The 24,928-nt window shown below is 50.2% G+C and overlaps 9 protein-coding genes across 9 annotated transcripts; 4 read left to right on the top strand and 5 right to left on the bottom strand.

Moving 5' to 3' along the window:
• Window positions 1–361: 361 nt before the first annotated feature.
• Window positions 362–2,638, top strand: HOO65_011002 (ATP-dependent RNA helicase rok1; the record flags this gene model as incomplete). The annotated part of the gene is made up of 1 exon (XM_070999852.1): window positions 362–2,638. One exon carries the CDS (start codon window positions 362–364, stop codon window positions 2,636–2,638), a length of 2,277 nt encoding a protein of 758 aa, XP_070862824.1.
• Window positions 2,639–3,153: 515 nt separating this feature from the next.
• On the bottom strand, window positions 3,154–5,367 carry HOO65_011001 (Transcriptional regulatory protein UME6; the record flags this gene model as incomplete). The annotated part of the gene is made up of 1 exon (XM_070999851.1): window positions 3,154–5,367. The coding sequence occupies one exon, from the start codon at window positions 5,365–5,367 to the stop codon at window positions 3,154–3,156; it is 2,214 nt and encodes a 737-aa protein (XP_070862823.1).
• A 3,763-nt stretch (window positions 5,368–9,130) lies between these two features.
• HOO65_011000 (nineteen complex-related protein 2 domain-containing protein) lies at window positions 9,131–10,769 on the top strand (the record flags this gene model as incomplete). Its single annotated transcript, XM_071005721.1, has 2 exons — window positions 9,131–9,221; window positions 9,343–10,769. The coding sequence occupies 2 exons, from the start codon at window positions 9,131–9,133 to the stop codon at window positions 10,767–10,769; spliced, it is 1,518 nt and encodes a 505-aa protein (XP_070862822.1).
• Window positions 10,770–11,248: 479 nt separating this feature from the next.
• Window positions 11,249–12,520, bottom strand: HOO65_010999 (putative endoplasmic reticulum membrane protein.03; the record flags this gene model as incomplete). The annotated part of the gene is made up of 2 exons (XM_071005892.1): window positions 11,249–11,857; window positions 11,927–12,520. 2 exons carry the CDS (start codon window positions 12,518–12,520, stop codon window positions 11,249–11,251), a joined length of 1,203 nt encoding a protein of 400 aa, XP_070862821.1.
• A 515-nt stretch (window positions 12,521–13,035) lies between these two features.
• On the bottom strand, window positions 13,036–15,242 carry HOO65_010998 (Aspartate--tRNA ligase, mitochondrial; the record flags this gene model as incomplete). Its single annotated transcript, XM_071005535.1, has 3 exons — window positions 13,036–13,995; window positions 14,054–14,997; window positions 15,056–15,242. The coding sequence occupies 3 exons, from the start codon at window positions 15,240–15,242 to the stop codon at window positions 13,036–13,038; spliced, it is 2,091 nt and encodes a 696-aa protein (XP_070862820.1).
• Window positions 15,243–17,864: 2,622 nt separating this feature from the next.
• Window positions 17,865–19,894, top strand: HOO65_010997 (ENTH domain-containing protein C19F8.03c; the record flags this gene model as incomplete). Its single annotated transcript, XM_071005580.1, has 4 exons — window positions 17,865–17,912; window positions 18,010–18,247; window positions 18,312–18,611; window positions 18,681–19,894. 4 exons carry the CDS (start codon window positions 17,865–17,867, stop codon window positions 19,892–19,894), a joined length of 1,800 nt encoding a protein of 599 aa, XP_070862819.1.
• A 556-nt stretch (window positions 19,895–20,450) lies between these two features.
• Window positions 20,451–21,554, bottom strand: HOO65_010996 (RNA polymerase II transcription factor B subunit3; the record flags this gene model as incomplete). The annotated part of the gene is made up of 1 exon (XM_070999850.1): window positions 20,451–21,554. The coding sequence occupies one exon, from the start codon at window positions 21,552–21,554 to the stop codon at window positions 20,451–20,453; it is 1,104 nt and encodes a 367-aa protein (XP_070862818.1).
• Window positions 21,555–21,876: 322 nt separating this feature from the next.
• HOO65_010995 (Nuclear movement protein nudC) lies at window positions 21,877–22,596 on the top strand (the record flags this gene model as incomplete). The annotated part of the gene is made up of 3 exons (XM_071006144.1): window positions 21,877–21,889; window positions 21,973–22,166; window positions 22,246–22,596. The coding sequence occupies 3 exons, from the start codon at window positions 21,877–21,879 to the stop codon at window positions 22,594–22,596; spliced, it is 558 nt and encodes a 185-aa protein (XP_070862817.1).
• Window positions 22,597–22,834: 238 nt separating this feature from the next.
• Window positions 22,835–24,820, bottom strand: HOO65_010994 (uncharacterized protein; the record flags this gene model as incomplete). The annotated part of the gene is made up of 1 exon (XM_070999849.1): window positions 22,835–24,820. One exon carries the CDS (start codon window positions 24,818–24,820, stop codon window positions 22,835–22,837), a length of 1,986 nt encoding a protein of 661 aa, XP_070862816.1.
• Window positions 24,821–24,928: the final 108 nt, after the last annotated feature.

Here is a 24,928-nt window from a genome sequence, read left to right as displayed (position 1 = left end):
GTTTCTTCACTGAATCGTATACCAGCATCTCATTTCTAATGGATAGACCTACACTGCACATAAACAACCAGAGTATACCATCTTGCCTCATGTAGCTGTTAGAAAATATGGTCTCTTGTGAGTGTATGTTAGCTTGGGAATAGTAGAGGGGACCTGGTTCGCATGTCTTACATCGGTTTGGTGTAAAATTTGGTCAGACCGGCCGTCAGCTGGCAATGAGCTGCCAGTGGTAATTAGCCGCATCTCCTTATCGATAAGGAAAACTGGCAAAAAAGTTACTCTCACATTAATCCACAGCGAACTCTTGAGCTAACAAGCCGCTGATCTGACATGTGTAAAGCCATATCATTTAATCGCTGAGATGGATATCCTCAAAATTTTGTCCCGGGGTGCTAAGAAGTCGTCCAAGACATCGGCTCATAAGAGCGGCACCGTAGCAGCTCTTAAGCTGCCCTCGGCTGGTACTGAGGCCAACCCTCAACTTTTTCACGACGATCTTGGCTCCTCACGAAAGCGCAAGCGAACAAACGACACTGGAGATGCGCACTGCAAAAAGACCGCCATCGCAGCTTCCGTGGATACCAAGAATATAAATGACGACGACCTTCCGGAGCTCGACTTCTTCGCACCGAAGCCCGACGACACGGAAGATGCGACCGGGCCTGACGAGGGGGCTGAAAATGGCAAATCGAACGATTCCGAAACTGAGTCTGAAGACGAACACGCTCATGAGAGGCTTAGTGAAGAGGAATGCAAGAGTCTCTTGCACTCACACAGACTTAAAGTGACTCTGCTTTCCAAGACCCCGACGCCCGTGCTGCCAGAGAAAAAGAGTAAAAAAAGCAAGAAGGGCAAGAAGGGGGAGCAAGAAGCAAAGGAATCTACCCCTGCCAAGAAGGACGACAAGAAGAGGCTGTATCCCGAGCCGCTCACTTCGTTTGCCACCTTGCGCACTACGTATAAAATTTCCCGCCGGCTAGCAGAAAACATCGCTCACCAAGCCTACAAGATACCGACAGAGGTGCAAATGGGCGCGTTGCCGCTCCTGGTCAACGCGCGCAGGGCGCTAAGCGATGCAGAGCGCCAGCTGCTCACTTCCGTAGACGATCAAGAAGAACCTGTTGGTGTTGACCTTCTAGCGGTTGCGCCTACGGGAAGCGGAAAGACCCTTAGCTTTCTAATCCCGGCTATCAATGCCATGGCTAGTAGGAGAGCAAAGCTGCCGAAGCCGGCGGACAACGTAGAAGACTTCCACGAGCTGGAAGTTGTGGTATTGGCACCAACGCGCGAGCTAGGCTATCAGATCGTCAACGAAGCTCGGAAGCTGACGCAGGGTATGGGGTTGCGAGTCGCCATGATGAGAAAGGGCATGCGAATTGCCGCGGATAAGGGAGTTGAGATTAACTTGGAGGAAGAAGAGGAAGACGACGAAGATGGCAGCAGCAGCGACGATGGGGATGAGGAGGAGGATGAGGATGAGGATGAGGACAAGGACACACCCAAGGGCGTGACTAAGGTCGATATTCTAGTTACTACGCCAATGCCGCTCCTGAACTTTCTAAGAAAAGACGCCAAAGACGGCGCTCCCATGACGCTCCCGACAGTACGCAGCCTGATTCTTGATGAGGCTGACGTTCTTTTAGACCAGCTCTTCCACGAACAAACTACCGGCGTTTGGAAATCCTGCACGTACTCCAACCTCCAGCACTCACTCTGGTCTGCTACTATGGGCTCCAACATCGAGACTATGGTGACCGAAGCCCTTGAAGCCCGGCGCGCTGCGACCAATGCGCCCCCAAAGCCTTTGATCCGTCTTGTGGTTGGCCTTAAGGACACGGCAGTGCCTAACATCAAGCACAAGCTCATTTTTACCGGGTCCGAAATGGGCAAGATCTATGCCATCCGACAGCTTCTCCGTCCAGGCTCCCGCAGCGACGACACCATTTCGATCCGCCCGCCATTCATTGTCTTCACACAGAGCATCGAGCGTGCTGCTGCATTGCAGGACGAGCTGCGCTATGACATCCCTCTAGAAGCTGGCGGCTCAGCCCGCATCGCCGCACTGCACTCAGGCCTGACTGACGCGCAACGGGCTAGCATCATGCGCCAATTCCGGGCTGGCGAGATTTGGATTCTTATTACCACCGACGTGCTAGCACGTGGTGTCGATTTTGCCGGGGTTAACGGGGTTGTCAATTACGATATCCCTGGTAGCAGTGCTGTGTACATCCACCGCGCCGGGCGGACGGGGCGTGCTGGTCGAGAGGGTGGAATTGCCGTTACGCTGTGGACCAAGGACGACATTCCTTATGTCAAGGTTATTGCCAATGTGATTGCAGCTAGTGACAAACAGGCGGGTCGAGTGGGCGAGGATTTGGGCGTGCCGGAGTCATTGCTAGCATCGCTGCCGTCGGTCAGCAAAGAGGACAAGAAGAAGTTAAGGGAACGCGGAGTAGAGGCACGCCGGAGTGGCGGAGCAAGTTCTAAGATTACGACGAAGAGCGGATGGGAGAGACAGAGAATGAATAACCGCGAGGCAGCGGTAAAGCACAGCAAGCGCATGCGGAAAGAAGAAAAGAGACGAAGGGCGACTGACAAGACAGGGGAGAATGAGGAATGGGGCGGCATCGACGACTAGGGACTGGGAGTGGGAGGGTAGAAGAGGAAGGGGGAGAGAGTTCATGTGAAACAAGCTTTGTTCTCTTGCACTTGCTTTTTTTCTACTTCATTTCGCAAAAGATAGTGCATGGGAATTACTGAATAGATTCTAAGCGGTCTGGTAACTTTCATATATATTGAACAAGTTATTTACATGGAGTATGGGAAGTATTGGTATTGGAAGAATCAGCATCTTTAGCTGCAAGTAGTGAAGAGAAGCATCAATGAAAAGCAAAGGTCGTACAGGGGATATATATATATAGACAAGCAAATGGAAATGGCGCACCGAGCACGTCCGTTTATGAAGCGGAAGGCCAAACAAACAAGAAAACAAATACGCTGTAAACCAGGAAAAAGGCAAACACCTGACAGTAATCGTACTGCTATGATAGAAAGTAGATGAGGAAAATGAAAGGGAGATGGAAAAAAAAAAAGGGGGGGGGGGGGGGGAGAATAGAAAGACTACATATGTAGTTGATTTGTGTGTAGTGAGCCTTAGATAGCCAGAAAAGGCGAGCCAAAGCAACGCAGGGCCGCAGACATGTCAAAGTCGTCGCGATCTCCCATCTTCCACATCTCTTCCATGTGAGCCACGGCCTTCTTTGTGGTCTCAGACACCTTGATAGCGCCCATGTTTCTCTCCAACATGCGATATCGAACTTGTAGTTCGGGCGGTGCAAGACATCCTGTCGCAACGAACGGCCAAGTAACAGCCTGAAGGAACATGGGGCTAGGCAGCTGCTCTAGTAGAGTCAGGGTGTTGAGGACAGCAATTTTGATAGAGTTGTTAGACGGCTTCCAGCCCAAAACGACAACATTCAGATAGGCTATAGACGCAGTAGCCCATATCTGAGTCGTTAGTGGGACCAGCTCATGCACCTTACCGGTATCGTCAAAGGCCTGGGCTTTCTTCCTTCCTAGTGGACAACCTACTTGATGGATAGGCATGACGAGCTGAGGAGTAAAGATGGAAGCAGAGGGATCTTGGCCGGTGTTGTCTTGGTCGAGAGTTTCGGCAAAAGTACGGATGTTCTGCTCAATCATCTGGGCCTGCAAAATAAGGCTCTCCGTGGAAAAGGTGCCTTTGCGTTTTTCTTCTCTCTTCCACGTTTCAAGGGCGGAAATGTGGCCGATTTGCTTCAACATCCAGTTCTGGCAGCCAATAACATTCTCTAGCATAATGGGGGCAGGGGCTGCATAAGGCAAAGTCACCGAGGCCGCACAGGGGAGAAGCTGGGGCCAGTAAGCCTCAAGGCGTGGGCATCGTGCTAAAACAGTGGAAGCTACAACGTCAACGTACATGAGAACGGCGCAGAAAAAGCGAAATGCCGTGAGATCGGTACTCATGGGATGGGTATTGCCCGGAATAGGCTGCGAGAAGCCCTTGGTTAGAGATGAGATGACATCAGGCCAGTCGTCAACCTTGGGCACAAGTTGTTGGAAGAGGGCTATGGCAGCATCCAGGTGGAGCTCCCAATGTTCCATGTTGCCAATGGAGACGTCAAAGACCAAGAGTTGCATGATGCTTTCCATGACCCTGGTGCTTTCTTGCATGTTGCCTTGAATGCCCTGGGCATTGATAGTGGCCATGTCTTGTTGAAGCTCCTGGAGGGCCATTTCCTGGCGGTTTTGGAGCTGGTGCCACAGCTGGAGGGTTGTGTCGCCATGGTCGGGATTCTGAAGGTTGTATAGAGCGGCAAAGAGGTAAGATGAGAAGCTGGTAGCCGTGTGGCAAAGCGCTTTATTGTGTTGCAGAAGAGCGAGCAGCCAGCCTCGGCCACCCTCAAGGATTTTAGGTCGGTAGTGAGGGAAAAGATATGGGAACACGTAGTCCATGTAGATTACCACTAAATAGGTGGACTGGTCGTCCTGGGGAGGGGCTGGAGGCTCTGCCTGCATCTGGGGAGGCGAGGACATGGAGCACTCGGAAGGCTGGGTGTGCATGCCGCCACTAATATGGGACGATGTGGGGGTGCTTTTGGAACAGGGCGAGTCAGTATTCATGCCCGACTCATCGTCCGGGTCGAGTTCCATCATGGCGAGGCCACTAGGAACCCAGTCGTGATCAATGGGCTCTACCCCTCTATTTCGATGGCGATCGGCTAGCGGTGCCTGGGCATAACGAGAAGGCGAAACAGCAGAAGCGCTGTTGTGGCTGCTGTCGTAGGTGGGGCCATTGCGACCCGGGCTAGCCATCTTGGGTGGGGCCGGTGGCGGAGCAGAAGGGTGGGAGGGGGGAAGTGGCGGCATGGGTGGTAGTGGCGGTAGTGGTGGTGGGTTTTGCTGTTGGCTGTGATGCAGAGAGTGGGAGGAGTGGGAATTGTGGGAGCGGTACATGGACGACAAAGACACGGAGGACTGGTTATTGGATGCAAGACCTGCGAAACGGCTGCGATAGACGGAGCTGGCATCGTTGTCGTGATCGAGCGGCGCTGCCTGGGAGCCGTTGCGGTGTTTCTTTTCTCGACGGACACGGGCCTGTATCTTGACCTCGGCCTTGACCTGCTCGGCGCGGGCAGCCTGGCGGGGGCCGTTATCCATCCACTCGGGCTTCTCTTCGCTGTAGAGACACTGGATTTCGAGCTGCCCGCAGTTGTCACAGATGGGACGGCGCTCATCGCACTTTTTGCGTCGCAAACGACAAGTCCAGCAGCCCTCAGAGCTCCTCGTCTTAGAGGGCATGAAATTCCTGAGAATTGCAGTAGCCATGGCGCCAGATGCAGGAGCACGCAAACATGCAGCAAGGTATTATGAAAGCTGACGACGGGCTGTGGTTAGGACGCGAAGGCTGGACGATGATGTTGGATAGGACGATGGACGGCAGAGCTTAGGAGAAGAATGAGAAAAAAAAAAAGAAAGAAAAGTAAGCGAAGTACCTGGACGTTGATGAGCGAAGAGGGAAAGAAAAAGGAATGGGACGACAAAGGAGGAAGAAAAATAAAGAATTAAAGGGAATTAAAATAAACATAAAATAAAGCAATATAAAGAGCGCCCCCCCAGTTTCCATACAGCCGGTTTCAGTGCCAAGGCAAGCTTGTGGCCTGCCAATGTAGGGCCAGAAGCAGCAAAAGCCAGCCCGCCCAGGCTGGTAGGCCAGGCCAGACTAGGCCAGACTAGGCACAATCCACGATTTGATTGTGGCCTTTTCTTATTCCTTCGTTTATCGAGGGTTTTCCTTTGTTTTGTCAGAGGAAGGGGATTTCGATGCGATGGGAGTGTCAATTCGAAGACGATGATGATGCTAAGAGTTTCTAAAAGAACGGGGGAGGGGAGAGGGGAGAGGGGAGAGGGAGGACGGGGAGAACAACGACGACGACGGCGACCAGATGATGGACGAGAGAACGACAAGAAAGCGAGACGACCAGAAGCCTAAGAAAACGAGACGACAAGAAGCCCAGGAAACACGAGACGACAAGAAGCCCGAGAAACACGAGAGCACGGAAATGAAGCAGAGATACTAAACAAGGTGCTTGGCTTTGTCTATTTAGTTCCGCTGCGCATCCAAAACACGACATGCGGCTATTTTTGTCTGCCTTACTAGTTAGTTGCCAGGCAAAGTTGAAAGGTCGTGGACGAGATCCAAAGAATTTGAAATCAAAACATTGTCGTAGGCGAGACGCCACGCAGACATCCAGGCCTGGCCCGCCAGCCTTAGCTCCGCCTCTCCCCCTTCTTCTTCTTCTTCTTCTTCTTCATCATTATCTTCTTCAAGCCCATGACTAGCGGCAGAACACCCACAACTACAGCGCTGTGCAGTCCAGCCAGTGCTCCTCCCTCCTGGCCCATCCTCCCTCAAGTCAACGAACTCCCTCGCTCTCGGACCTCTTCGACTCCCCAAAAGTCACCCCACAGACGTCCAACTTTGACCAAGGCAGGGGGGAACAGCCAAATCGCAATCAGCCACAGCCCGGCTTGCCCCCAACCCCAATGGCCTTCTTTCAAGCTCCTATGTGCCTATGTGGACCCTGAAGCGGATTGTGTATCTGTTAGCCCTCGAATCCCGATGCTGACGCCGACACTTGGATCCTTACGCACGGCACAGACGTCCAAGCCAACAAGCCCTGCGTCTTTGCATCTCTCGTCCCTCGTCTTTGTGTCTCTGCGCCTGCATCCATCCCTATCCCTACGCTTCTATACCTCTATATCGCTGCATTGTCTTATCGATCCGTTTTCTACCTCTGCTTTGCCTCGTATCAATGCCCAAAAAGCCTGCTCTCCAACCCAACCCTTGACCTTAACACCTCATCTCCATCGTCTTCTGTCTTACTCCTCTCTGTTCCTTCCTCCATCCTCTCCTGCTAGCCCCTCCCCCTACTGCCTTGTCTCCTTGTCTCTTCGGGTCCTGGTCTAGTGCATGCAACATAACCTCCCAGTTCCACCCAGAGGTTTGAGGTTCCCTCATCAGATGTTCTTTTTTTACCTTCTGTCTTGTTCCATGTCCTTCTTCCCTATCTCCCTAACCTAGTGCAACTCTTGTCTCATGTGCTTCTCTTCTACTCGATCATACTCTTTGTTTCTCCGCTGGCCGGATCAGTCCCAAGCAAGCCTCTACTCCAAACGCCTGGATGCCATGCTCGCTTCCCGATTGTGGAGGAACTCGCTATCCTAGGCAGCCCTTGGCTCTAGACTTGGGCTGGTTTGGTCTAATCTTAATTACTACTCAAAAACTTGTCAACTCCCACCCTTACTTTCCGTCACTGGCCTGCCTGCCCCCTATCTGTCACATGGCTGCTCCCTCCCCTTCCCTTCCTTTCCCTTCCCTTCCCTGATGACACCTCCAGCGTTTGTGCCCCAAGCTAAACATTCATTACTGCTGATACTACGGACAGATCTGCTCAAAGGCCTTGGTACCTTGGCGTTGCCTTGGTCATGCATTGAGGTCATTTCATTCCCCTCCGTCCGCTTGTGCATTAGTAAGAGATATTGTAAGCTCAGGCCAATTCAAATTTCATTCGGTTTCCCAGTGGAACATGAGCAGCTTGCTTTCCCGGCAGCCTTGAGCCATGACGATTTGTCCTCTCTGCACGAGCCAAAAGCTGATAAGCTGCAACTTGTTTAGACCACCCATTCCATTTTGTACGACATTTTCGCTAACCGGATTTTCATATCGCCCCCAAAAAAATAAAGTCGCCATTTGCTGTTCAAATCGTCGGTCTTGGTCTGTTAACCTTAAATCCGTGTCTATCAATCAGTGTTCGTTCCGGACTGTTACAGGCTGTTGCAGACAATTCAATTCATGGTAAATGTAGTATAATATCCCAGTTGCACAACTTGGATATATGTCGCAAAAAAAAAAAGAACACCTAGAACGACGGGGCAAATGACTGGCAAAACCTTCCAAAAGTAACAAACAAAAGCACGCGGTTCAAGGAAAGACAAACAAAGGCAGCGAGCAATGTAATGTGCATGTGCAAAGCATGAAAAAAAGAAATCGCGGAAGAGATTTTCATCCCAAAAGAAACTCCTCCTTTCCCTCATTCCTTCATCCCCCAAAGTTTCCATTTCCAATGGTAAAAAGAAAAGAAGCAACCCCTCATCGTTTTTTTGGTCGGGTCATATGGGAATGTTCTTTTATCATCGGCAGACTCACGTCGTCAATCGTCATCTGCGATCGTCACCGCCAATTCGCTCGAGCGCCTCTAGCATGACCACAGAGTTGCCACGGATGGCCTGCAGTCCAGTATGAAGTTAGCATGTAAACTCATTCGTCGGTGCCATATGCGCCACCAAACTAGGGGCGCTTCATCTGGGCGTTCATACCACCATGCCGAGGGGCACCTTCTGGCCACCATCCTTTTCCTCGAATGCCTCGTCTAGCACAATGTTCAGGAAGACCTATAGTCCATGTCGTCCCCCAGTTCAAGTCGTTAGTCCATCGCGTCCCCGCATCAAGCCAAATTCGCGCATTCGTGCACGTCCTAGCATTAGAACAACATACATCGTAGCCACGTAGCACACCAACAACCTGGCGGCTACCGTTCAGCTGGACAAACAGTCTCTTGTCGAGGTACTAGCCAAAGGAAAAGGACATGCGTCAGTTAGCCATGTCACGTCACCAGAAGTGTCTCGGCACAGGCATAAGCAAAGGTACAAGTAGACATACCTTCTTCAATTCGGGTTGTGCAGGAGCCATTGTGAGTTCGTGCTGTGTTAAAGTGTGCAAAAAGGCTGTGATGCAAATAGTCAAGTTAGGGTCGTTCTGGGCAGGGCAAGGCAAGGCTGAGGTTCCTCAAGCTTCCCCCCAAATCATCAGCCTATTCCATTGCAAGGCGGTGACAAACACTCAGAAAAAAAACTGGTCACGTGGTGATAAGATAAGAATATGCTGTGCACCCTTCATCATCAATTACAACAGTAAGCTGAGCTCTCATTAAGTACTAGACGCAACTCCTCTACTTCTTGTTGTCCTTGTATTTCTACGCCCCTTTATTGCTTTCTACTACAACTCTACCCTGCGCCTTTCCATTCTAATATGAGCTCATTTGGCTTCAAAAGAAAAGCCCGCATTATCAAGACGGATCATGCCAATGAGGATGAGGAGTCCTCAGAGCAGAACGAATCAGGTAAATTCACAACCCACGGCAGCAAGCTTGATAAGGAAATATTTTCAAGTGCGCACAAGCTGATGATTATTCTCTATAGCGCCCATAGTGCTAACATGATACGTTCCTACTGCACCTATAGAACAGCCCGTCTTTAAGCCCGTGCGAAAGCCTAACCGTCAGACTAGTCTTCGTCGAGACACAACGGAAACGATAGGCTCCTCAAAAACACCCATCGACTCAACTAACAGCAACACTCCCGAGCCAATCAACGAGGATGAACATGATGGCCCTACCATTGTTCGGCCAGTTGCAGCCCGCCAGAACTCTTTAAAGCCCAAACGGCGACCGAAAAATTCGCGATTGTCCTTTGGCGGAGCTGCTGACGAAAATGACGCCAACGAAAGTGACGGGCCGGTAGTGGTTACAACTGCGAAGAAAAACACTCTCAGCGCACGCGCGCAAGAAAACAGCGCCCTCAGGCGCAATGTTATATTAAAGGGACTGCCTGTCCGGTCAATGGATGCCGACGAGGACAGGCCGATATACAGCAAAGAGTACCTAGAGGAGCTCCAAAACTCGACGCCAGTCACACCTCAGAACATATCATTGCAAGGCTCATCACTCGGGGGCGACGAGATGGAGCTAGACTCTACGGAGCTTGAAGGCGCAGTCATTGTAACTACTAGCGACTTACATCCAGAGCCAGAAGCAACAAGGATTTTGACGGAAACCGAAATCCGTGAAAGAAAAGAACGGCGTGCTCGTTTAGCACGGGAAGGTGATGGTGATGGCGTCGATGAGGATGACGTTATACAACTAGATCAAGATTCAGATGGCAACGACGGCTCCATGCTCTCAGTCCTTAGACGTCGCAAGAAAGAGAATAATACCCGACTCGTGCGTGAGGATGAGGACCTCGGCGAGGGCTTCGACGATTTCGTTGAAGATGGCGGCATTGCGCTAGGCCGCAAAGCCGAGCGCGAAGCCCAAAAACGCCGCAAGCGCGAGATCGCTGAGATCATTAATGCCGCCGAGGGTAACTCATCTGATGACTTATCCGACGAGGAAGCCAAGCGACGCATTGCCTTTGAGGCTGCCCAGTCGCGAGCAGGCATGGAAGGCTTAGAGAAGCCTACCCGAAAAGCCGCGGATCGCGACAAAATGCTTCAGCAGGTCCCGCCACGGTTAGCCCCCATTCCCACTTTAGCTGCTTGTACGGCGAGCATCAAGGAGCGGTTGGTAACGATGCAACGTGAACTGGCACTCAAAAGCCAGCAGGTAGCTGATTTGCGACAGGAGAAGCAAAAGATTCTCGCGAGAGAAACAGAGGTACAGGCCCTTTTAGATGAAGCAGGAATGAAGTACCAAGCCGCACTAGGTAAGATTCCAAAGTCCAAGGACGATGCGGGACAAAGTAGTGCAGACGTAATTGAAGGTGTCCCGGGGTCAGGAAAACAAATCACGACAGGCCATGCGCTAAATCAGTTCGCAATGGAGAGAGGCCTCGAGAGTATGGGAAGCGGAGCTCAAAACCAAAATGAAGAAGGCTACGTCTCAAGCGCATAGGCATTCGGGTTCCGTAGGCAATTCCGAATGGTTAACACCACGACATGCAGGAAGGCGCTGAACTCAACGAATGTATGTATATAAACGCATAAACTCTAGAACAGAATGAAGACAACCCAATCACAAAAACACAAACCCGCATAACGAGTAACCAGGAACATGGCAGACAGGAGCCTCAACGGCCACAAAGGCTTGTATATGGTGTCACACCTGGATCTCGTTCAAACACAAAGGACGCCTTCCCAAGAAAAAAAAAAGCAACAATAAAACAAAAATAACTAAACAAAGACAAGACAACAACGCATGATATGGTGTCGAGAAAGAAGAAAAAAAAATGGCGGCCCTTGTGTTGCCATGATACAGAATATACGGCAACCTCCAAGCATTCGGCTCAACCATACACTTCCCCACTACCCGCCCTCGTAGGGAAGCCATGGGTCAGGCAGGTCATCATCTCCTAGTAGGTTGGTTCAAAAAGCTTATTTCTTAGCCACGCCAGCACCAATGACGCCAGGCAACGGCTCCTCGCCCACCTGGAAGAGAAGGCTAATAGAAAAGGCCAGGATTCCAACCATGACAATGCTAAAGCCGACAAACAGTGCAAACGGCGTGCTGTAGTCGAGCTTCTCACAAGCCTTGCCAGCGTAGCCAGTAGTTGATCTCTTGCCACCCTCCTTGACACTAACGCAGTTGCACACGAAGCAAGCTTCGCCAACATCCTTACCCCAGCGGTTAACACAGATACCGTTGCCGCTGCACGAATTGGTGCCATTACTGCAAGCCTCGGCATCCTTGAAGCATTCGGGCACGTCCTTGGACGAAACAAACAGAGCACCAGGGGCAGGCTTAGCAGAAGTGCCAGCCAAATTGGTCTTGGGGGTCTCGTTGGTGGATTGAATCTTATCGGTCATGACGGCCTCTTCAGCTTGGCGACGGCGAAGCTCGGTAGCGGCCGTGTCCCAGCTGTTGAGTTTCGAGGAACGAGCCGACTCGGGGAAGAAAACAAAGACGGATTCCATCTCGCCACTAGAAGCCAACCCAGCCAGCTTAGGAATCACGTTCTGGAGAGTCGAGAGGAGAGTAGCATCCTAAGGAGTGGGCAAGAAGTAGAAGTCAGATAATTAGTTTCAACCAAAATAGTCCATATATGATCTTACCTTCTTAGCATCAAATCGCAACAGAGACGAAGTTCCGTGCCAGCAAGCAGCAGACAGCGGGTTCACAGCCTCGCTCAGCTCACATTTCTTGCCAGCGTTAGCAGCAGGATGCTCGCGGATAAGCACGGAATTAGCCATAGACGACGGGGGATCCGAGACGGTAAATGCTGTCTTTAGCCCCGCGAGCTGGGCTGTCTGTTCAATTTCGGCATCGGATAATCCCTCAACAAGCACAACCAGCTGCGAGGCATCAAGCTGCACGCCAGTCGGCTGGCTATCAACATCGCCAGCATAGCCAGATGGCTCGCCAAACAGCGGCTTAGGCGCACGGCCAAAGGCATTGATAGCGGTAATTGCAGCCTCACGCGATGCCTCGTCGATGCCATCGCTCAAAAAGACATTAGGCGTGTTGAGTCGCTGCTCTAGAATCAGGCGCGCTGTTTGCACGTTAACCGCTGGTGGCGTGTTCTGAGAGGCCAAGAGCGCAGCCGATGCTTGCTGTGGGTGTTGCTGCAGAATGTATGCCGGTGCCCCAGATAGCGCGGCAGAGGTTGTACCTAAAAAGGCGACAAAAGCCGACATTGACGACCACATCGTGATGTGTATTTTTCGGATGGTAGCGATGATTGACAACGAAATTCGACGGATTGGTGACTCTGCAAGCTAGCTCGCAATTCCTCAGTGATGATTCGCGTTTAGAGGGAAAAAAAAAAGAAAGAAAAAAAAAGAAGAGGAAAAAACAAAAGACAGCAATGGCCAAGATGGGACAGGAAAATCAAAGGCCAAAATAAATCGACAATTAGCTTCTCTAAGAATTAAACAGAGAGACTTCGCTACTACTAGAATGCGGCTTTTCTTGGTGCTGAGCAGTTTGGGTGGGTCCCTATCTTTCTAGGGTTGTATACCCTTGTTGGCTATCTGTCTCAATTTCTTCTACTGCGCCACGAGCAACGATCACAACAGGTTCATGTTATTATTGCTTATTTTTCTTACACAGCCTCTATAGGTGCATTAATTCAAAAAAAGCCATCTACCCCTTCTAAGCAATTACAGATATAGTACAATTGACCAACACCAATGGCCATTTCAGATGCCGCTAGTAAGTCGGCCTAGACAGAGCTTCTGCGTCGTTGTAGATGGTAGGTCTCAAGCTGGGCTTCGGTAATCTTGCTTGGACTCTTCGCAAACATATCCTCGCCCTTCATATTCTTTGGGAATGGGATCACGTCCCTAATAGATGAGGTGTCGGTCAGCAGCGCAGATAGCCTGTCAAACCCAAAAGCAAAGCCGGCATGGGGCGGGCAGCCAGACTTAAGGGCATTCAACAGGTGAGAAAACTCAGCAATGCCCTCGGGCTTCATCTTGAGGATATCACGCATAACGAACTCCTGAATTTCGGCAACGTGAATACGTCTACTACCGCCGCCAAGCTCGGTACCATTAAGAACAAGGTCGTAGTGATCCGCTTTGGCACGCAGCGGCTCGGTGAAGAGAAGCTCAAAGTCTTCTTCGGCCAGCGGCGCGGTAAACGGGTGGTGGGTTGATGAAAAACCAGCTGTGCCGCCCTGGCCTGGGGCACTATCTTCTCCAGAAGGTGTGAACAACGGGAAGTCTGTAACCCAAAGGAAGCAAAACGCATCGGGTTTTTTAATCAGGCCCTTTTCCACGGCTGAATTCCAAAGCATCGATCGGATTTCTCCCATAGCTGTTGAGCCGCCTTGGAACATCTTTTCTTCGCGAGCTTGAAACAAAACAACATCGCCTGGCTCAAGACTATTAAGCCCGGATTCAGGGCTAGCTTGAGCCTCGACAGCTTCCAACCCACCAGGGCCAAAAGACGAAAATCCGCACATGGGAAGCCGAGGGTTGTGAACAATTGCCGTAGGTGCCCCTGCCTTGTTGTTTTTATATTCAGCGGGTAGGTTTTCCAGGAACTCGTAAACAAATTTGCGGACTTCTTCTTCCTCGCCGTTATCAAACCGGACTACCCAAGCCTCGACAACGGGCTTTTCAAGATCCGAGATCATGCTAGCAAAGTCGCGACTGATAAGATGCTCAATCCGGGTGATCTAATGAATTGTCAGGAGGACATTTCTTTTCGTGGTGGGTGGTATCGTGTAGGCTTACTTTGTTAGGGATCCGTAGATCAGGCTTGTCAACTCCATACCACTGCATGCACTCCTGGTATTTGAGTCGTGGGAATGCTTCTTCGGGCATCGACTGGATCTCAGTCGTTCTCTCAGTGTAGTCCGAGTCCTTGAATACGGGGATCATAGCGCCCTCCATATCAGCCCTCACAAACCTCTGCCCCATCTCTTTCCATACACCACGGACCATGACCTCAATGTCAGACATGACATCGCTTCCCGTCGCAAAGGCCTTTTCCATATCAAACTGCGTGAACTCTGGCTGTCTATCTGAGCGCAAGTCCTCGTCGCGAAAGCATCGCGCAAACTGCCTGTAGCCACGCAATCCAGATGCCATCAAGACCTGTTTGTATTGCTGGGGACTTTGTGGAAGAGCATATGCCTTTCCTTTGGTACGTGTGGGGACGAGAAACTCGCGAGCGCCTTCAGGTGTAGACTTGAACAGTATGGGTGTCTCAATATCAGTATATCCAAGCTGGTCAGCTTGTCTTCCAAGCTCGTTCTTCAGCCATGAGCGGAACTGCAGACGACGGCCATATTCGGGCTGGAAGCGCAGTTGTAAATGGCGAGACTGCGGGGGGAACCTCACACCTTTGGATACAATTATGCTCTTATCAAATGGATTCAGGCAATGTATCGACTGCAGCTGTAGTTCTCTAGTGCCCGGCTTCCCGTTTGCACCCGCTTTAGAAACCAAGAGACCAGTTACTGAGACAGAGCTGTGGGCGGGAATCCGCTTGAGCTCGGCGTGGCAATCAGTTCCCTTCCCGGAGACAAGCGACACTGACATCCCATGGCCGATGGTGAGATCTGCAAATGTCACTTTGGGGGTATCACGGCGCTTGCCAAGAAAGCCGCTGATAGTAACAGGCTGCTGTGTATCAGGCTTCAGTGTGTGAAGATCAGATTCTTTAGGCAGGTGAACTAGCGGCATTGTCAATAAGAATAAAATCATGGAGGTTTTTCCCACAGTATGACTTACACAACGACTTGTACTCTGTCCGAAGATGCTGGCAAGAGTCGCCTCCAACGGCCTTTTCAGGGCATGCTGGAGTAGCAGAGATATATCTAACACTTGACTGCGTCACAGCAGGCAGTACAAGCCGTTTCGGCGATAGCAGAGCTACTGACCGCGAGCCTATATGTAGGACAGTTCGACGCGGTATCATTTTTGGGTAAATCCTACAGTCCCAAGAGATCTATCTACGAGGGCTCTGGATGATGAGCAAAGCTTTCTCAAACAGCCAATTGACGATGAGCTTTGTTAGCTATTAGGGTTAATATTAGCCTGACGGCCTAGCAGCTGGTGGACAGCTGGCGCATAGTGGGGCAGTAAAACTCTTTTAAAAGCTTCGAGGCGATCGCGATGATCAGAAAGTTTCTTCCTTCTTCTCTTCATCCCTTCCAATTCAAATAAATGTAAGTACTACCTTTACAGCACTCGATGTTGCCTGTAACCCCATCACTTGCTGCATGAGACACATCACTAACTCGCGACCTCTTTACAGATGATGAAAGCCTGGTGTAGTAGATGACAAGATCCCACATTCCAGATCTTCTGTAACCCTCCCTTCGGGGCTTCAGTGGTTTAAGCTGTGAAGGATGATGGGTATCGTGATATGTGCGTCCAGCACACCGACCTTGTTACTCATGGACGCGAAGAAAGGCAACTCTGATTCTTTTTGATAACGGAAGGTTTCCTAAGGTAGGCGAATATTAGTTTTGTTTCCGATGACCGCAGTCAAGTGGCTGTGGCTGTCACACTCTAAATATAAAGCATCCTCTACCCCCCTCCTCTGTATGTGCCATGATTGCCATGCAGCAACACTACGGCCACAGCAGACAGGATGGGGCTGGTAAAGAGGCGCATCAATTGTAACGCTAGTCAATACAAAAATATCATCAAGAGCTATGCTTTGTAGAAAATATCGACCTTGACCGCCTTAACTGTCAATGGCAGAAAAAGTTCGTGTATGTATGCCGACCATAGTGTGGGGCTCGTCAGCGAGTGCCAAGGGAAATAAATATAGTGGCACAGCAACACCGACGCGAAGCCTAGCTGCCAAATGAATGCAGATAAGTGGAGGACTTGGAAGCAAACTCTTGGCATAGGCATACGTTATGGAATAAACCGAATAAACCAGTGCGTGGCGCAAAGGCCGTAAAAAGGCCATAACAAGCCATTCGCTCACTGGCCAAAGAAAAGTCGCTGCGCGCAGACGAAATAGTTCTGGAATGATGTCGTAATGACGACAAGGGCCAGCTCTAGAGAGCAGGAATTTTATGTGTCGTTCATGTCATGTGCTAGTTTTATCTACCAGATAGCCTAACGTGCTTTAAGAAACCCTAACAAGCAGCGAAGGCGAAAGCCGTAGAAGAAGGAAAGTCGGCCTCTGACGCGTGCCTACCCTAGGTTTTGCATTTGCATAATGCTCTAGGCTTGTGCTGCTTAATTCTCTAGCCTTCCGTTACTCCGTGACCTTGCCTGCATTTTTTCATCGTGAGTGACGAGACGAGGCTGAAGACGGCTTTTCTCTTCATGTGCATCCTTACCTGTCTATCGCCCCGAATCCGACGAGATTCCCCCAGTTGCCAAATTGAATCGCACAGTATCGTACTGCATCTTACTATCTTCTAAATATCCAGCAACGGGCCAAGAGGGTTTGCTTGGCTCCACGACTGCACTAAGCCCGTCCAAGACTTAATGCCGTTAGGCTCAAATCGTTGCTAAGTTTTCCTAGCCAGCCAGCTATCATTTATTACGCCAAAAGCCCTGTCAAGATCTTATCAAACCCATTGTGCCATAATAGCCGGATCTACATACATTTTATCCTCCTCTTGTCTTTTGTGGTTTATACTCGAGACGGTTCATTGATCTTCTTTTCCTTTTCTATCGTACGTCCCAGTTCCCGCAAGATAAAACTTGCTTGTGTGCACGTTGGCGCTGTGGTTGTGCTTGTGCCCTCTATCTTATTATCTCTCTCGTTTGTCTCCCCTTCCACAGCTATCCCCTCTTTTTGGGATTGCTGTTTCCTTGTGACGCTGTCTTTTGCTACTGCTCTCGGCTGTGTCATATTTGGGTGCTCGACTTTGTCCTTGCATTCTGCACTGCACTCTGCACTCTGCACTCTGCACTTCGCAGGGCTGGTGCTGTTTGCCGTATAGCCTTTTTCCCTCTGGTTGCCTGTCCTTGTTCTGGCCTAACTTGCTGATCTGATTGTGACTTGACTCCCATTTCAGGATCCTGGCAAGCCCTTTTCACATAGCCTCTTTTTATCTCTCGTGTCATTCAGCAGAACAAGTTTATCTAGCTTGGGGGTAGGTATTTTCGCTTTCTCAATCCGGCTTGCCTTGCTGATATCACCCGCTCATCCATCGCAGCAAAGTACCCAGTTTTCAAACAACAACAAAACCCCCAAGCCTCTCGTAATTGCAATCGTGCTGTTGTCCCTTTGCCTCTTTTCTTGGCTTCTTCTTTCTTGTGAACCCAATCTCCGACCCTTCTCACTATATCCATACCCTGCGACGTACCAAGGGCGCTCGCTGTTTCCCGCATTCCACGTTATTCGCCTCTGAAACGACCCCTGAACAGCCCTTTTTTGATACAAACTAGTCGGTCCTAGCACTACTGAGCTGTGAAGCTACAGTTAGTTTGTCGGTGTTGTAGGAAGAAAAATAGCCACAGGCGTACGCACACCAACCAAGCTTCCTGCTTCTATTTTGCATCACGATACATCGGCCCAGTTAGCCAGCGTTGTCTTTACCTCTCGCCCAAAACTGCTTCTTTTGCGATGGCTAGCTCTTTCGAAAAGGCCGTCAAGGGCGCTACCAAGATCAAGGTATGAATCACGTAATCCAAACATTGCAAACTGGCTGCCTTTCACTTGACATTGAAAGGTTCTATTTTAGCAAAAAGCTAACAAGTAACCTATGCAGGCAGCACCGCCCAAGACGAAATACATCGAACATATCATACGGGCAACATACTCCGGCGAAGCCGGCGTTGGTGAAGTCTTCCGAGCGTTGACATTCCGCTTGCGCGAAACAACATGGACTGTCGTGATCAAGAGCTTGATTACAATCCACTTCATGATAAGAGAAGGCCAAGCTGATATGGCTTTGGCCTACCTGTCGCGCCACAGGAATATCCTCATCACTAGTCCCTATAATAATGGTAAGCTCTTGACGATTGCTTCTTCGCTATAGCCTGACACCGCATCCCTAACACTGTTACTTAGGCCACTCCCATGGTCGGACGATTAGCCAATACGCTCAATATATCTCTGAACGAGCACGATCGTTTCGCGAAACAAAAGTTGATTGGGTGCGATGCAAAGAACCTCGCCTCGAGAAGCTCCCCGTCGACAAGGGACTCTTGCGCGAAACCGAGAGTGTGCAGGCTCAGCTTACCGCTCTGTTGGAGTGCCAGGTCATGGACGATGAACACGACGAAATCAATATCACCATTTTCCGCCTCCTCATTTTGGATCTCTTGGCGCTTTTCCAGGCTGTCAATCTCGGCATGATTAACATTCTTGGTATGTTTTTAAAACTGTCCAATCACCAACTTGTAGACTGATCTAACACATGGTTTTGTTTAATAACAGGCAACTTTTTTGAAATGTCGAAGCCCGACGCCGAGCGCGCCCTCGCCATATACCGTCTTTTTGTCGAGCAAACTGATCTTGTTGTTGGATATCTCGGCGTTGCACGCCAATATGAACATTTCACCAGAGTTGAGGTTCCCAAGCTCAAGCATGCTCCTGTGCATCTTGGTCGCCAGCTTGAAGAGTATCTCAAAGATCCCGACTTCGAGATTCACCGCCGCCAGTACATCGCTGAGCAGGCTAACAAGAAAAACAAAGCTAATAAAAGTGGTACAAACTCGGCCCCCTCGCGATCGCCCGAAACCAGCACCATTCCCGACTTTAATAGACCAAAGACGTCTGCTGGCCCTGCAACTGTAAAATCCGCCGCCCAACAAGCCCCAGCCCTACCCACGCAGAATTTGATTGATCTTTTCGATACTATCGAACAGAACCAAACAGTGCAAACCATTGCCCAGCCAAGTGTTAGTGGGCCCCAGGTGCAGATTTCCACCGGCTTCCAGACACAACCCAATGGCTTCGTTCAGAATGGCATGATGTTCCAGCCTACTGGTGCGACCACAAACCAGTTCCAGGCCCAGAATTTTGCGGCCCCTGCAAATATTCCCATGACTACTGGTGCTGGTTTTGGTGGCTTTACTTCCCAACCACAGACCCAGCTTCCACAAATGCCACAAGCCTATCAAACTACTGGAATGCAGGTGCTGCAAACTGGTCCTCCTGCATTTGGCCAGCAACTCCAACAGCAACAAGCAATGCAACTACAACAGCCAAATGTGCAAATGCAACAGCAACCCCAACCTCTGGTGCCTATGGCCACTGGCACCAACCCCTTTAGACAATCTATGATGCCACCACCACCTTCGAGCCCCAAATCTACAAACCCATTTGCGCGCAATCAGCTTAACAGCCAGGCTATGAGTGGCGTGTCCCTTAATGCCACCGGGGCTTCTGCTGGAGGCTTCGGAGGTGCGCTATCTCAACAAACGCCCATGGTTACCGGCACTAATCCATTTGCAAAACCTGCTGGACTACTAGCTCCTCAGCAAACTGCGGCTCAAACAGGCTTGATGCCTCAGGCTACGGGGAGCACTAACCCATTCAGACAGTCAATGATGCCGCAGTCTACAGGTTGGCATCAGCCGCAAGCTACTATAGGAGGTGGCTTGGACCAGTTGGGCACCATTCCTGTGTTTCCCCGTCAGGGGCAGTAGCATGGCTAGTTATGATGAGCAGTGGGAAGATGGGCTGTCGCATATATATGGTGGATATGACATGTAGAGATGAGGGTACGTTTACAAACAGTTGTCCTTGGAATAGGATGCCGGGCCGCTTCTCCAACTTTGACCCAGATCTGTAGCGAGAGGTACTTGATCATTTGAGGCGTAATCCCACTGTATACTTTTCTTGGGTGGCCGACGCTGTCTGTTCTGCTATGTTTCCCTCTTTTTACCGTTTTTTTTCCTCTTCCTATTTTTTCCTTCCCTTTCCTTCGATTTTCCTTCGACTTTTTTTTTTAGCAGCGTTGGCGTTTCAATCTGGGTTTGTTTTAAGTTTGATTATCACGGGTTTCGATGAAGACTTAGAACTGCATTAATTCAAAGAACCTTTTATGTAGATCATTTTTTCACTCCGAGGCAATCTTGCTCCAAGGGAGGGTTTCTGTCTAGATTATGTAAAATATAAACAAACAAAACACCATAACTCCGTGTTTCATAAACATTAGACTAGTCATCACATGGCAAACAAACAAAAAAAAGAATACGCCTTTTAAGCAGATGCAGTAGTGGCTGGGGCTTCCACTGCTTCTGCCTCTGATGTTGTGATCTCAGCAGGTTGCTCTTCCTCAACAAAGACAGCAAGGCCAGAAAAAGCCTCGAACATGGTGCGTTTGATATAGTCATCGGCGTTGTATCCGCCGACGCGGAACTCGTCCTTGGCCCTGGCAGCGTTAATCCATTCGTTGTGGTACGCCTTGGGCTCGTGCATCTTGAAGCGTAGCGGATTGAGATCCAGTCCCCCAAATGGATCGTACGGCTTCGATGTGTCCTCAAAGTCGGCTCCCCGGCGCTTCTTCTTGTCCTTGAGACCTCGGATAGATAAGGCCGAGGCCGTGCTGCCCGCGCCGCCGTGTGCCCCCACACCCGCGTCCTTGCCGCGTTTCTTGAGCGCAATGCGATTAAGTGCCTCGGTGGCCTTGCCCATTTCACCATTAGCAATGGCGTTCAGCTGCTCCTCGCGTAGCTTGCGCTCGGCTGCCTTTTCAGCTTGGTCTTCCTGCTGAGCTTGTAGGCGCAGTTGGCGCGAGCGCTCTTGCTCGGCCTGCTGGTTCTTGCGAGCGCGCTCTTCAGCTTCGCCGCGGCGACGGCGGTTGGCTTCGATTTCGGCCTTGTGTGCATTCTCCCACTCTATCAGCTCACCCTCAGCTTTGATGCGGGCGGCTTCGACGCCAGAGACCATGTCGGCAGTTAGATCTTCAACACGCTCGAGGTAGTCATTAAAGTCGCGTAAGGTCTCGAAGTCGCCTTCGCCTTTGTTAAAGATGGCGGCGACACGCTTGCGGATGTCACACTCGCGTTCTATGGTGAGGTCGTTGAACCATGGTTGGCGAAAGCCCTTGCGGCGCAGGGTCTTGTTGCAGCCAGCATACGGACATTGGTTGGGACCCTCGTTGAAGATGCGGTTGACACAGTTGGCACACATAGGGTGGTAACATTCTGGGTTGATGAGGAACTCGAGGTCACGGTTTAGGTACCGGCTGGTCTTGCAGACTGGGCAGATATCTTCGGCTGGATTTTCGCTGCTTAAACTAGGCAAGGAGCTTGTATTCCCGCTCGTCATGCGGAGGGCCGCATTTGTGGATTTTCGAGACATTATCGAGTAAATTCGAGTGTGGTTAGGGGAACTGGAGGGCTGGAACTTGCTGACCACCACCGTGACTGAAGCACTTTGGTGTCTCCTAATACATTACATTACAATCAATGAGCTTTATCGATAACTAGCAATCTGCAAGGCTGACAAATTTGAAAGCTCAGGCTGTGTAAGTGGCGAGAAACCCGCAGGGATAACCCCACTCCTACTCCACTTAGCTACAAAAGTCTCAGCCTTACCATGACGTCTCTTTTGTAGCTTAGGCCTTAATCTAACCCAAACGTTCCGCAAAGTGCTAACCAACTATACAACTCCAACTACCATCATGTCTGATAACGGTGGGTTACTGTTCCCAGCGCTCTGGCGTGCTTTATCATAGTGTATTTGCGTCATCCCTGACAGCCTTTTTAATGCTGTATAGAGCCTACTTCCGTTGAGCAAGCTGCTGCTCGTGCCCAAGAGGCTGCCGAGCAGGCTGCCCTGCCCTACAAATGGACGCAGACCATCGGCGATCTTGACGTTAGCTTTACTGTGCCTGGAAACCTGAAGGGGCGCGATGTGGTTGTGGATATCCAAAAGCTCAAGCTTGTAGCCGGTATCAAGGGCCAAGAGCCTGTAATTAGTGTTGGTTCCCCGCACCAGGCTCTCCTCGGCGTATAATCATCGCTTACGTCCAAACTAACATCTTGTATAGGGTGACCTTCCACATGCTATTCTTGTCGATGACTCTACCTGGACGCTCAGTCCCGCGCCAGACGGCACAAAGACTCTCGAAATCCACCTGGACAAGCAGAACAAGATGCAATGGTGGCCGCACGTCATCACATCGGCACCTAAGATTGACGTTAGCAAGATCACGCCTGAGAACTCTAAGCTATCGGATCTAGACGGCGAGACCCGCTCTATGGTTGAAAAGATGATGTACGACCAGCGCCAGAAGGAGATGAATCTTCCAACTTCGGATGAGCAGCGCAAGTTGGATATCCTCAAGAAATTCCAGTCTCAGCATCCTGAGATGGACTTCTCAAAGGCCAAGATGAACTAGGCCAAGATGAAGCAGCAATAGTAAACCATGGCCTATTTTTTCCCAAAATAAAGTCTACAATTATAATGAAGGATACATAGATGCATAGCTCGTATTAGTAACATGCCACAACATAACAAAGACATTAAAAACGCGACATAGCATACATCTAAGTTTTATCGTTATTAGATTTGATATATATTAGTTATATGTATGCCCTGAGGGGTGCTGACTTTTACTGTCAAATGCTAATCGTCTTCTACTGCTTTGAAAGCCTAGCAGCCTTAAACCTGCTTACGCGTTTTGTGCTCTCGTGCTCCTCCACCCGCTGGATAGGCAGCTCCTCCTGTACAAGGAACCCGCCATGTTGCTGTATGATGTTTTTTCTGCGCTTGTGATACTCATCGGAAACTTCCTGTTGTAACGTAAGCTCATCGAATTCATCGTTAATGATAACCTTTTCGCTAGCCGGAGTTGGCTTCTCCACCACTGCAGCTGCTAAAGTCTGGCCCTGGGGCGGCGTCGGCGCTGCAGCACTGCCTGAGATTTTGTTTCCATCTAGAGAGAAGGCCGAAGGAATGGCATCGGGTGTCATAGCAGGGGTAGAAGGGGTTTGTGTCTCAGCCATAGCCTTCTTGAAGCGTGAAGCCTTCTTGTTGGCTTTCTTGCGGCGGTTTTTTGAAGAAGAGTTACGCTCAACAACATCACCTATAGTATCTGGGAGATCGTCATCGGTCACCTTGGGCAGCTTGGCACGACGGGGGGTAGGTTTACCACCGGGCTTTTGGGGTGCAATGTCTAGCATCTCGGCAAACCGAACAGACTTCTTTGCAGATTTTGGCTCGGCCTCAAGATTGACAGAATCAGCTCCGTCACCGTTCGGTCCAGTTGTCTTGTCGGCATTGGTTTTCTTAAGGCTGGATTCAATAGCGGGGGAGCCTGTGGGGTTTTTGACAGGAGTAGTAGGAGAAGCGGAAGCAACGGAGGGAACAGCAAGCGGCTTGTCTTGTGTCTGTACTACGATGCGGCCAATCCCCTCCTTTCCAGGATCCTCCTCTTCATCGTCAGGCTGGGCGGCAATCTTTTCCTCTAATTGTCGTGAAAAGTGACTTTGGAAGCCGAGCTTCTTTTCCAGCTCAAGCATGTGTTGGCGATAATCGTCTGTTATAACACTATACTTGGACTTGCCAAACTCGTCAGACTCGTCGGACTCATATTCTTCATCCTCGGTGCCCCAGTCGTCGTCATCTCCATCGTCAATAAACATCTCTGCGACAACTGCGCCAACCTCGCCTAGACCATATTTTAACATGTCTCTCCGCATTTGAGCATCGTCCTCAGATTCGTTCTCAGGAATTACGGGCTCTTTTTTAGAGATTTCCTCTTGCGCCTTGGCTGAGTCCATGATATTTTGCACACGCTGAGCAGCCCGGGGCAGAGGCGTTGAGACCTCCGACTTTGGTGTAGATCTGGCGTTTTCAGTGCTCGCTGCCGCGGTTTCTGGGGGTGGGGGCTTTGCTCGGGCAGTCGGTTTCTCCAAAGCTTTCTCGGTTGCTTTTAGCTGAGGGGAAGGAGATTCACTTGAAGGGCTAGCGGAAATAAGACCCTGAAGTGCCTGTTCCTTGGTAGTGTTCGACTTGAGAGACTCTTTAGCAGAGCTGGGACTCGAGCCGCCCTCATTGGTGTTGCCGTCTAACATGGGAAGATCTTTTACACCAGCTTTCTCTAAAAGCTCGCGGATTTGATTGGAGTTATCACCAGGTTTGGCTAGCCGGTAGGAAATAACATTGTCATCATCGTCTAGTTCCTCAATAATGTCTGTAAAGGGTTGTCCATCCTCGTCTGTTCCATCAGGGTTCATGATAACAGTTGTTGCAGCCAACTTGTTCTCTGTCGACTCAAGGCCACGTTTTAGAGAGGCAACATTCTTAGAGCCAGTGTCTATTCTCCCATCAAGCACGCTGATTATCTGGGCGTATGTCTTGGGTTCAGCGTTGCTTCCAAAGATGACGTCGAGTTCCTTGGCAGTAACGATGCTGCTTTCGAATTTTTCCTTGACTGCAAGAATAGCAGTTGGCGATTGGCGCGCGTCTTCAGGGATAGTATCGATCTCTTCTTTAAGTGTCTCGTAGTCGGCGTCCCATGTTCGCCAATATCCCAGAGACTGGCGTAGCTGAGAAGCCTGGTCCTCAAGTCTCTGGCGCTGACGCTCTAGGTCTAGAAAGCTGTCTCTAACTGTATCCATAGCTGAAATAAGGGGTAAAATAGAAATAAAAAATCAATGAGATGACAGGTGAAAGGCTTCACAGTTTTTCACATGCCAAGATCATCGAAACAACCAGAACTTTGATGT

The sequence above is a fragment of the Ceratocystis lukuohia genome, assembly GCF_044167205.1.
Source record: "Ceratocystis lukuohia strain C4212 chromosome Unknown Supercontig1_pilon, whole genome shotgun sequence".
Classification (NCBI taxonomy): domain Eukaryota; kingdom Fungi; phylum Ascomycota; class Sordariomycetes; order Microascales; family Ceratocystidaceae; genus Ceratocystis; species Ceratocystis lukuohia.
The sequence above is the reverse complement of the archived record's forward strand: the minus strand, read 5'-3'. Positions and strand labels throughout refer to the sequence as shown.